General features: G+C 42.2%; 1 protein-coding gene across 1 annotated transcript in view; it reads right to left on the bottom strand.

Moving 5' to 3' along the window:
• The window catches only part of LOC311105995 (diacylglycerol kinase delta-like), a 91,803-nt gene that overhangs the window by 8,040 nt on the left and 71,022 nt on the right, over positions 1-12,741 (bottom strand). Inside the window, exons 23-24 of the mRNA XM_084148249.1 lie at positions 8,398-8,552; positions 8,030-8,141 (exon numbers count right to left, since the gene is read on the bottom strand). Coding sequence (XP_084004375.1) covers positions 8,030-8,141; positions 8,398-8,552 — 267 coding nt within the window. The remainder of the gene's footprint in view (positions 1-8,029; positions 8,142-8,397; positions 8,553-12,741) is intronic.

Here is a 12,741-nt window from a genome sequence, read left to right as displayed (position 1 = left end):
AAATCTGGGGAAGGTTACTAAAAAATTTCTGCAGCATTGAAGGTCCTCAAGAACACAGTGGCCTCCATCATTCTTAAATTGAAGAAGTTTGGAACCACCAAGACTCTTCCTAGAGCTGGCCACCCAGCCAAACTGAGCAATCGGGGGAGAAGGGCCTTGGTCAGGGAGGTGACAAAGAACCAGATGGTCACTCTGACAAAGCTCCAGAGTTCCTCTGTGGAGGTGGGAGAACCTTCCAGAAGGACAACCATCTCTGCAGCACTCCACCAATCAGGCCTTTGTGGTAGAGTGGCCAGACGGAAGCCATTCCTCAGTAAAAGGCACATGACGGCCCACTTGGAATTTGCTAAAATGCACCTGAAGGACTCTGACCATGAGAAACAAGATTCTTTGGTCTGACGAAACCAAGATTGAACTCTTTGGCCTGAATTACAAGCGTCACATCTGGAGGAAACCTGGCACCATCCCTACGGTGAAGCATGGTGGTGCATGGGGATATTTTTCAACGGCAGGGACTGGGAGACTAGTCAGGATCGAGGGAAAGATGAACGGAGCAAAGTACAGAGAGATCCTTGATGAAAACCTGCTCCAGAATGCTCAGGTGCTCAGACTGGGGCGAAGGTTCACCTTCCAACAAGACAACGACCCTAAGCACACAGCCAAGGCAACACAGGTGTGGCTTCGGGACAAGTCTCTGAATGTCCTTGAGTGGCCCAGCCAGAGCCCAAACCCGATCGAACATCTCTGGAGAGACCTGAAAATAGCTGTGCCGCGACGCTCCCCATCCAACCTGACAGAGCTTGAGAGGATCTGCAGAGAAGAATGGGAGAAACTCCCCAAATACAGGTGTGCCATGCTTGTAGCGTCATACCGAAGAAGACTTGAGGCTGTAATCGCTGCAAAAGGTGCTTCAACAAAGTACTGAGTAAAATGTCTGAATACTTATGTAAATGTGATATTTGCAAAAATTTATAAAAACATGTTTTTGCTTTGTCATTATGGGGTAACTTTGAACGTTTCCTCAAGTGCAGTCGCAAAAACCATCAAGCGCTATGATGAAACTGGCTCTCATGAGGACCGCCACAGGAATGGAAGACCCAGAGTTACCTCTGCTGCAGAGGATAAGTTCATTAGAGTTACAAGCTTCAGAAATTGCAGCCCAAATAAATGCTTCACAGAGTTCAAGTCACAGACACATCTCAACATCAACTGTTCAGAGGGGACTGTGTGAATCAGGCCTTCATGGTCGAATTGCTGCAAAGAAACCACTATTAAAGGACACCAATAAGAAGAAGAGACCTGCTTGGGCCAAGAAACACAAGCAATGGACATTAGACCAGTGGAAATGTGTCCTTTGGTCTGGAGTCCAAAATTGAGATTTTTGGTTCCAACCGCTGTGTCTTTGTGAGATGCGGTGTGGGTGAACGGAGGATCTCCGCATGTGTAGTTCCCATCGTAAAGCATGGAGGAGGAGGTGTTATGGTGTGGGGGTGCTTTGCTGGTGACACTGTCTGTGATTTATTTAGAATTCAAGGCACACTTAACAGCATTCTGCAGCGATACGCAATCCCATCTGGTTTGGGCTTAGTAGGACTATCATTTGTTTTTCAACAGGACAATGACCCAACACACCTCCAGGCTGTGTAAGGGCTATTTTACCAAGAAGGAGAGTGATGGAGTACTGCATCAGATGACCTGGCCTCCACAATCCCCCGACCTCAACCCAATTGAGATGGTTTGGGATGAGTCGGGCAGCAGAGTGAAGGAAAAGCAGCCAACAAGTGCTCAGCATATGTGGGAACTCCTTCAAGACTGTTGGAAAAGCACTGGTTGAGAGAATGCCAAGAGTGTGCAAAGCTGTCATCAAAGCAAAGGGTGGCTATTTGAAGAATCTCAAATATAAAATATATTTTGATTTGTTTAACACTTTTTTGGTTACTACATGATTCCATATATGTTATTTCATAGTTTTGAAGTCTTCACTATTATTCTACAATGTAAAATTTTTTTTAACTCTTGAATGAGTAGGTGTGTCCAACCTTTTGACTGGTACTGTACATCCATAACAATGAGCTAATGAGGCGCGATTTGGCCTGAAAATGTGCTCGCTCATCAGGACACTGTTGTTCAGAGGAGCTAGCCAACAACACAGCTAATACAATCACTTCAAACTGAAGCTGGAAAGACTGCAAACTAGGTGCTTGTTTTACCTTTTTTCTATTGACATTTCTTTGTATATATCCATTAAAATGATGCCAGCTGATTCATGATTTCGACTGGCTGAGAAACGCTGCCTGCCTGTCTGTCTCGTCCCAACACGCGACACGTTCATTACTATGGGACAGCTGGAGATCAAATTTGAATATTGACACAATGTCGCAAATGTCGGAGAGACAGACAAGGTTTATACAAATCTCCGCTGTTGAAAACGAAATGTTAGTCTAAAAGAAATGTAAGATAATGCTTTTTATAGTGGAGATCAAGTTCATAAAGTGCCTGGCTGGGCTGATGAGACAGTGGATTTTGCAGTCAGATGGAACAGAGTAAATAGGCATTTTAACGTCATAGATTTAGCCGGTGGAAACTTGTGGAATAGACACCGGCTGGAATGCGGTTTTAACCAATCAGCATTCAGGATTAGACCCACCCATTGTATAATGATTCATAGAATAATGAGGCCATAACAACTACCAGTTCTATGTAAACATTCCAAATACATTAACTTCTCATTCCATTTAATTTTGGATAGCAGTTTGAGCACGATTCAGAAGATCACTCAACAAAATACCAACATTTTGTTTTGTATCTGTTCATATATTTTTGGGATTCTTTATTTATTATTATTACATGTGAAAAAAAGATCAAAAAGGCAGCCAACACAGAATAAGATGAGTGGCAGGTTTCTGAAGTCTTCTACAGTAGAACTGTACTATCAGCACCCCACACTTTCAGGTGATAAATACTTAGGTGTGATTCATATCAATTAATGAACTGTAATCTTTTAGGGCTGCAACCACCCCAGAATCTTCAATGGAATTTGCACAGGAAAATAATTTGGTTGTAAATGCGACTGGGGCCATGAAAGTAATTAGGAATAGAGATGGACAAGAGGGAGGAGGTGGTTGGGAGGAGAGAAATGGAAGCAGCTGGGGTCAGAGAAGAACATTCTTAGGAGAAAGGAACAGCAGGTGGCCCTCAAGGCAGAATGGATGGAGGAGATATGAGCAGCCTTCAAGGAGAAGGAAACGGCAATGATCCTGGTTGAGGTGGTGAAATAGAAATAAGACGAGGTGCAGAGGAATGTGGAAATAGAGAGAGTGCGGTAGGAGCTTGAGAGAAACAGACAGAATATTGAGAAAGAGGAGTTGATGAAGAAACAAACACCAACAAAGAGAAAAGATAGATATGGAGAAGGAGAAGTTGACGATGAGGTGGGAGGGCCAGGAGAGAATGTTGCAGCGACGCCATCGACCATCAGAGGCAGAGGCTTGAGGAGATTTAGAAGACTCTAAATAAGGAGGAGAGAGGCCATGATTAAGGACAAAAAGATGTGAGGAAGATAAAAGGGCCCTCAGTAAGGAGTGGGAGAGAGAGAGAGAGAGAGAGAGAGAGAGAGAGAGAAGGGTGATTAACAGAGATGGAAGACTGAGAAAGACAGATGATAGTATACTGACAGTTAGATAGTATACTGACACTAACATTAACCCTACTACCCAATGTCATGTTTTGACTTTGTTCCAGATCTGAGGGACTTTGCGCCACACCTCTGGTGTTTTCCTGCAGGGCACCCCCCTCCAGGGCGTTTTACGCCATAAAAACATATTTTCTTAAAAAAAGTGGTAGGCCTACATAAAACAAATATATTTTCATTGCATTTCAAATGTTTTGATTACTTACAAAATGAACATCCAACTGCAAATCCTAATGTTGTGGTGTTAGTGCCTCTATTTGACCACTAGAGAGCAGCCTCTTATAGGCTTAGGAACATTGATGACATTGGGGGAAGAATGCAAGGTCATATCCGTCACTTTGCCATAAGGGCTCTGCTAGAGTGGATACAGTTGAAGTCGGAAGTTTACATACACCTTAGCCAAATATATATCAATATATATCATTAAATAATTCAAAAAATCTAGATTTCCCCTTCACTTTACTGTATCCTCTGTAACCTACAACTCACCTAGCTCTAACCTCTCTGATTCAGAGGGGTTGGGTTAAACACATAAGACACATTTCAGTTGAATGCATTCAGTTGTACAACTGACTAGGTATACCACTTTCCCTTTCATACAGTTGCGGCCAAATATATTGGCAACCTTGCACTTTTCTGAAATAATTCCCTATTTCTTCTAAAATAAGTTGAAATTGAACAACTTTTGGTCTCCACACCTTATTGGATTTTCAACATTATAGAACCAATTGTATTATTGTAAACTTAAGTTTACAATTTGAATTGATAAATTAATGACAAACGGCATGGACAAAATTATTGGCACCCCGGAGCTAGTACTTGGTTGCACAGCTTTTGACTAAGATACACTATATATGCAAAAGTATGTGGACACCCCTTCAAATTAGTGGATTTGGCTATTTCAGACACACCCGTTGCTGACAGGTGTATAAAATTGAGCACACCACCATCCAATCTCCATAGACAAACATTGGCAGTAGAATGGCCTTACTGAAGAACTCAGTGACTTTCAATGTGGCACCGTCATAGGATGCAACCAATCAAATTTCTGCCCTGCAAGAGCTTCCCAGGTCAACTGTAAGTGCTATTGTTGTGAAGTGGAAACGTCTAGGAGCAACAACGGCGCAGCCGTGAAGTGGTAGGCCACACAAGCTCACAGAACGGGACCACTGAGTTCTGAAGTGCGTAGCGCGTAAATATCGTCTGTCCTCGGTTGCAACACTCACTACTGAGTTCCAAACTGCCTCTGGAAGCAACGTCAGCACAAGAACTGCTCTTCGGGAGCTTCATGAAATGGGTTTCCACGGCCGAGCAGCCGCACACAAGCCTAAGATCACCATGCGCAATGCCAAGCGTTGGCTGGAGTGGTGTAAAGCTTGCCGCAATTGGACTGTGCAGCAGTGGAAATGCGTTTTCTGGAGTGATGAATCCCGCTCCACCATCTGGTAGTCCGAATGGATGAATCTGGGTTTGGCGGATGCCAAGAGAACACTACCTGCCCGAATGCATAGTGCCAACTGTAAAGTTTGGTGGAGGAGGAATAATGGTCTGGGGCTGTTTTTCATGGTTCGGTCTAGGCCCCTTAGTTCCAGTGAAGGGAAATCTTAACGCTACAGCATACAATGACATTCTAGATGATTCTGTGCTTCCAACTTTGTGGCAATAGTTTGGGAAGGCACTTTCCTGTTTCAGTATAACAATGTCCCCGTGCACAAAGCGAGGTCCATACAGAAATGGTTTGTCGAGATTGGTGTGGAAGAACTTGACTAGCCTACACAGAGCCCTGTCCTCAACCCCATCAAACACCTTTGGGATGAATTGGAACCCTGACTGCGAGCCAGGCCTGATCGCCCAACATCAGTGCCGACCTCACTAATGCTCTTGTGGCTGAAATGATATTTTGGAATGAGGTGTTCGACGAGCAGGTGTCCACATACTTTTGTCCATGTAGTGTAACTGCCTACAAATGCTTCTTGTAGCCATCAATGAGCTTGCTTCTACTGGCAATTTGGCCCACTTTTCAGCAGGGGTGCCCTCCACCAACTGCTGTTTTCAGCTCTCGCAATTCAGATCTGGACTCATCACTGGCAACTCCAGAACAGTTCAGTGTTTCTTCTTGAACCATTCCAGGGTGCTTTTTTTTAATGTGTTTTGGGTTGTTGTCCAACTGGAAGACCCACAACCTTTAACAGAGACAGTTTTTGGACACTGGGTTGAACATTGCACTCCAAAACACCTTGATAATATGCTGATTTCATGATACCTTGCACACATTCAAGGCCCCCAGAGGCAGCAAAGCAATCCCACAGCATTATTGAACCTCCCTAATAATAGATTGTAGGGAGGGTGTTCTTTTCTTTGAAAGCTTCATTTGGCCGTTGGTAAACATAGGAAGACCCCAATGCTGAAGGAGACACAAGAAAGCCTGATTGAACTTCTCAAAAACCCACCTACACAAGCCTAAACCCTGGGGGGAATGTTCTGTGGAACAATGAAAAAAGATTAGAGCTCTTTGGGAATACAGATCAGCGCGGTGTTTACTGATGACCAAATGAAGCATTCAATAAAAATAAAACCCTTTCTACAATCAAATATGGGTATGCTTTGGGGTTACCTTCCTGCCTCTGGCCCCGGGTGGCCCTTGAACGTGCATAAGGGATCATGAAATCAGCAGATTATCAGGTGTTTTTTAGTCCAATGTTCAACCCAGTGTCTCCATTGAAGGTTGTGGGTCTTCCAGCAGAACAACGACCCCAAACACACATTAAAAAAGAGCACCCAGGAAGGGTTAAGAAGAGATGGTGAACTGTTCTGTAGTGGCCAGCGAAGAGTCCATATCTGGAACATCCAAAACCTATGGCGAGATCTGAAAACAGCACTTGGTGGAGGGCACCACTCAAATATTGAAGAATTAGAGCAGTTTGCTGCTGAAAAGTGGGCCAACCTTAAGGTAGAAAGGTGCAGAAAGCTAATTGATGACTACAATAAGCGTTTGTCTGCAGTTATCTTGGCCAAAGGCTGTGCAACCAAGTACTAGCTTACGAGGTGCCAATAATTTTGTCCATGCAATTTGTCTTTCTTTTCTAAATTAAAATCGTAAACTTAAGTTTACAAAAATAAAATCAATTCTGCAATGTTGAAAATCCAATAAAGTAATTTTTTTGAAGAAATAGGGAATTATTTAAGAAAAGCGCAAGGGTGCCAATATATTTGGCTGCAACTGACTCCCATTGCTCTTATTAAACCAGGGAATTGAGTGAAAGCAGGAGACTCGAGGTGGTTGGGAGGATAGGTTTTACTGCCGTAAGTTTGTGGCTTATGGTATTATAATATACTGTTTCTTCACAGGGGGAATCCATATTTATGAACAGAACACAACTCTTTTTCCTATGTTCTGCCGCAATAAATTATATTGAATTCGAGAACTCAACGAAAAAAAAGGCCAGAAAAAAATGTGGCAAAGCAATGAACTTTTTGTCCTGAATACAAAGTGTTACGTTTCGGGCAAATCCAATACAACACATTACTGAGTACCAGTTTCTATTTTCAAGCACAGTGTTGGCTGCATCATGTTATGGGTATGCTTGTAATCATTAAGGACTAGGGAGTTTTTCAGTATAAAAAAGAAACGGAATGAAGCCAAGCACAGGCAAAATCCTAGAGTAAAACCTGGTTTAGGTCTGCTTTCCACCAGACACTGGGAGGTGAATTCACCTTTCAGCAGGACAATAACCTAAAACACAAGGCCAAATCTACACTGGAGTTGCTTACGAAGAAGACAGTGAATGTTCCTGAGTGGCTGAGTTACAGTTTTGACTTAAATCTACTTGAAAATCTATGGCAAGGCCTGAAAAGTGTTGTCTAGCAATGATCAACAACCAATTTCACAGAGCTTGAAGAATTTTTTAAAGAATAAATGGGCAAATGTTGCACAATCCAGGTGTGGAAAGCTCTTAGAGACTTACCCAGAAAGACTCATAGCTGTCATCGCTGCCAAAAGTGAATATTCACTAAGGGGTGTGAATACTTATGTAAATGTCATATTTCTCTATTTCCTTTTCAATACATTTACAAAATTTCAAAAACCATGTTTTCACTTTGTCATTATGGAGTATGGTGTGTAGATGGGTGAGCAAACAATATATTTAATCTATTATGAATTCAGGCAGTAACACAACAAAATGTGGAATAAGTATTAATACTTTCTGAAGGCACCGTATGAGCCAAAAAAGATTGGCACTGCCGCATTTGCCACGTGGGCCGTATGTTGGGCACCCCTGTATTACTAGAAGTTGGTTGACTGGTATAAAAGAAAGGTAGAACAGGAGCCCCACGTACCCCTGTGCTCTTGGAGTTGGCGTAGACCACGTCCATGGCCTTTGAGCTTGCGTTGACGGCATGAGCTAGCTCCTGCTCCATACTGTGGTGGGACTGGGCGATCTCTCGGATACTGGGAACACACACAGTTCGTTACGACATCGAACTACTAATGTTACTGGGAAACTACACTGCAAGCATATCACAAGCGTTCTGTAAGTGCTGTTTTTGGCCAGAAACAGCAAACAGAGCATTTGAGTGTCTGGTATAGTTTGGCCGTTAGATAACCCACGAGGGCACTGTATATCATGGTCTGCGACAATTTTCAATCTAAATGGAATTGAACCCTACCCTGCTTTAATCTAATGCTATTATTAATTGTATCTTACCTGTGGATGAGGGCGCCGGCCGCCTGGCCAAACACGTTGATCTGGGAGGCTTCTTCCTCGGATACGATCTCCGGCTGCAATGCATACTGGGGCAGCGGACGGGGGAACTCGCACCTCTGCTTGTCTTCCCACGACTTCAGCGTGCTCTCAAAGGCCTGGGACAAGCAGGCAACAGGATAAATAGAATAGAATAGGATAGAATATAATAGCTGTATTATTCCCAGAGGGAACTATAGTTGTGGCAAGTCAGATGAGATATGTCAATTAAACATATGACCGCAATATAACGGCAACATTCACACAAGACAGATACAAATCATGTCAAATCATTGAACCGTGAAAGGTTCAACGAATTGTGTGAGGGGTAGGAATGGGCGGATTTCTCCATTCCCTTCTCCGGCCGTTGTATTGGGCAGTTCAATGGTGAGAAATGTCTCAGTACCTGGAGCAAAAACGTTGTGCTATCCAGGAGCACGAGTACAGGAAATCAATAAGCTGCTCCCAAACATTTTAAACCTGCATCAGGAAATTGAGTCTATCATAGTTAATGTGGGATTCAATGACATTATGAAGGGCAGCTCAGAACAGCTAAAGATGGATTTTAAAGAACTGATTGGGTCACTGCTTGACACCAACAAACTCCCCATAATATCTGGCCCTCTGCCCTCCCTAAACCGTGGCATTGAACGTTTCAGCAGACTTTTAGACCTCCATAACTGGCTACGAGACTATTGCAGCTCTGTGGGTGTAATATTTATTGACAATTTTGATACCTTCTGGAAACAAAGCTCGTTTTATAAGGAGGATGGGATCCACCCAAATCATTTGGGTTCCTGGATCCTTTCACAGCATTTTAAGGCTGCGTTGAGACAATGACAATGACTATCAATGACCCAATCCTGCTCAGTTAATCCCTACAATTGTGATGCTGAGTTGTCATAATGCTTCAGCAAATGTACATTATACCAGGGGTGTTGGAAGACACAATGTAAGTAACCTAATTTATGTCCCTCTAACTACCATGAATGCTTCTGCTGCTCATACAGCTATTGTATGCCGTAATCATGTGCCTATGAACCAGATTTATACTGTTAGCATTGAGGCGTGCTCTAGTAGGAAGTCCACTGTGTGCAGCTCACCCTGCACTAACATAAATAGCATGAGCAGAGCTGTTACGGTGACCGTATTACCGCCACACCGGCAGTCACGAGTCATGATGGCAGTCAAATTCCACATGACCGTGTAGTCACGGTAATAAGGTTTCTCCAAGCTCTGATGCTACCGATGGTCATTAGTAGCCTACCAAACTTGCTACCTGCCTGGTACTCAGCACTCTATTGTCCCTCTAATCACTATGACATCAAAGCAAATGTAATCGAACATTTAATGAAACACTACATGAGAGCCCATGAGCTCATGTTGCGCAACATTTCTATAGGCTATGCAATTGCGCAAGAAAACAGAGTGATGGCCTCTATTAAAAAGAGGAGGATCCCATCAGCTTTCTATAGGCTAGGCCTACTATATTTATTTCTCTACTTTCCTAATATTAAGCACATTGCTTCGCTTTACAACAGGACTATAGCCTACCTGTCTGGGATGAAAATGAACCACGGGAAAAGCGTCCTCCATTCGCTATTTAAGTGCATAGATGAGATGTATTTGTTTCCGCTAAATAGGTCAACTTTTATACTATGGGGGATAGTAGATTGACATAGGCTAGTGCTTTTGCTGTTCATTAGGCCTACTCATCTTGTTGGCTGATGAAAAGTAAATGTGGAAAGTTCTTCCAATATCTTCAATATGCACCTCGGAATTGGATAAGGACACGTGTAGTTGCGTCCCCGATGTGTCCGTCTTCACTTGTAGCTTGTGAGAAAGACCGATTATATGACGGAGAGCCATGTGAGTGAGAGGTGCTTCGGCACGCAGCCAGGAGAAGGGAATTATTATTATTATTTTCAGCCCAAGGGCACAACGGCCACTGGCCACAAAAGGCATGGATTTTTTTTAGGGGTCATTACGGGAAATTCGAGGCATTATCAAGTGCTTGTCAAATTGTGAATGAGAGACTGATGAAGTGTGTACAGCCTGCGCAAAAAACTAAGCAGAGCTCATGCCTTTCAAGCAACTTTTTTCACATCATCATGCAGCCTAAAAATCTAAACACATAGCCCAACATTTGTATCACAACTAAAGTTACATAAATAACTAAATTAAGCACATAGCCTGTTTCTTTGTTAACTGCTCAACACCGAATAGCCGCATGTGCGCACTCCCTCAAATCGTTTGGAGAAAATGCATTTTCTATTTTATTCAGCTATGTTCAATTGTATTCTTCATACTATAAATTAATATAAAATAATGCCACGGAATTCTAAGCAAATCTTGTCTGCTAAATGAACTAGTGTAGCCCACAGCCATATGGCATTGCCAGATCAGGCCCTAACATGAGGACAACTCAGAGTATGCTATTATGTTCTTCTGAAATAGACAACATTTTCTTCATATCATGTTTCTTTACAACGGTCTAAAATAAATCATGGATTTATTGTGATGGTGTAGGCTATATTACATGGATTTATTATACTTTTTTAAATGTAGATGTTCCAAAGGTCTGCATCAGTAGCTTGTAGGCTATGTGTGGAAGCCAGGAGATGCTAAATGTGTTTATATTAATGAATGGTCAATTACCGTGATTTGCTTGACAATCACCGGCTGACAAAATTTCATGACCGCCACAGCCCTAAGCATGAGCATGTCTACTTCTGCTAAGCTTCCCAGTAAAGCAATGAAAACAATCAAGCATCCCAGAAAAGTGCTGAAAATGTTAACGTATGTAGCCTAAGAAACAAGGTTCATGAAGTCAATAACTTGCTAGTAACATATTACATTCATATTCTGACTATTTCTGAAACTCATTTAGATAATATCTTTGATGATACAGTGGTAGCAATACATGGTTATAACATCTACAGAAAAGACAGAAATGCCAATAGGGGCGGTATTGCATACTATATTAAGAACCACATTCCTGTAAAGCTTAGACATGATCTCATGTTAAATACTGTTGAAGTAATATAGCTACAGGTTCACCTGCCTCACCTAAAGCCCATTCTTTAGGTCTGGAGTCCAAATTGGAGATTTGGACTCCAGACCAAAGGACAGATTTCCACAGGTCTTATGTCCATTGCTCGTGTTTTCTTGGCCCAAGCAGGTCTAATCTTCTTTTTGGTGTCCTTTACTAGTGGTTTCTTTGCAGCAATTTGACCATGAAGGCCTGATTAACACAGTCCCCTCTGAACAGTTGATGTTGAGATGTGTCTGTGACTTGAACTCTGTGAAGCATTTATTTGGGCTGCAATTTCTGAGGCTGGTAACTCTAATGAACTTATCCTCTGCAGCAGAGGTAACTCTGGGTCCTCCATTCCTGTGGCGGTCCTCATGAGAGCCAGTTTCATCAAAGCGCTTGATGGTTTTTGCGACTGCACTTGAAGAAACTTTCAAAGTTCTTGACATTTTCCGTATTGACTGACCTTCATGTCTTAAAGTAATCATGGACTGTCGTTTCTCTTTGCTTATTTGAGCTGTTCTTTCCATAATATGGACTTGGTCTTTTAACAAATAGGGCTATCTTCTGTATACCCCCCCTACCTTGTCACAACAACTGATTGGCTCAAACGCATTAAGAAGGAAAGAAATTCCACAAGGTAACTTTTAAGAAGGCAGACCTGTTAATTGAAATGCATTCCAGGTGACTACCTCATGAAGCTGGTTGAGAGAATGCCAAGAGTGTGCAAAGCTGTCATCAAGGCAAAGGGTGGCTATTTGAAGAATCTAAAATATATTTGGATTTGTTTAACACTTTTTCTTTGTTCTACATGATTCCATATGTGTTATTTCATAGTTTTGATGTCTTCCACATCAGGTAACTCATACAAGCAGTAAAATTAGATTTAAAAATAGATAAAAATACACCTTATGGAACAGCAGGGACTGTGAAGAGACACAAACACAGGCACAGACACATGCATACACATGATAACATACGCACTATACACACACATGGATTTTGCGTTGTAGATATGTGCTAGTAGAGTAGTGGCCTGAGGGCAGACACTTAGTGTGTTGTGAAATCTGTTGTGAATATATTGTAATGTTTTAAAAATTGTATAACTGCCTTAATTTAGCAGCAGCTAATGGGAATCCATAATAAATCCAAATGTCAATTACAACTGCAGAACTGTGGAGAAGCTGTGCCTTTTCCCTTAATTTGCACTGAAATTTAATATATAGCGTATTCACGGAATGAGTCACAATTTGTTAGGTTGAAGGCCAATGTTA

Source organism: Coregonus lavaretus (assembly GCF_964263955.1).
Source record: "Coregonus lavaretus genome assembly, chromosome: 30".
In the NCBI taxonomy this organism is placed as follows: domain Eukaryota; kingdom Metazoa; phylum Chordata; class Actinopteri; order Salmoniformes; family Salmonidae; genus Coregonus; species Coregonus lavaretus.
The sequence above is the reverse complement of the archived record's forward strand: the minus strand, read 5'-3'. Positions and strand labels throughout refer to the sequence as shown.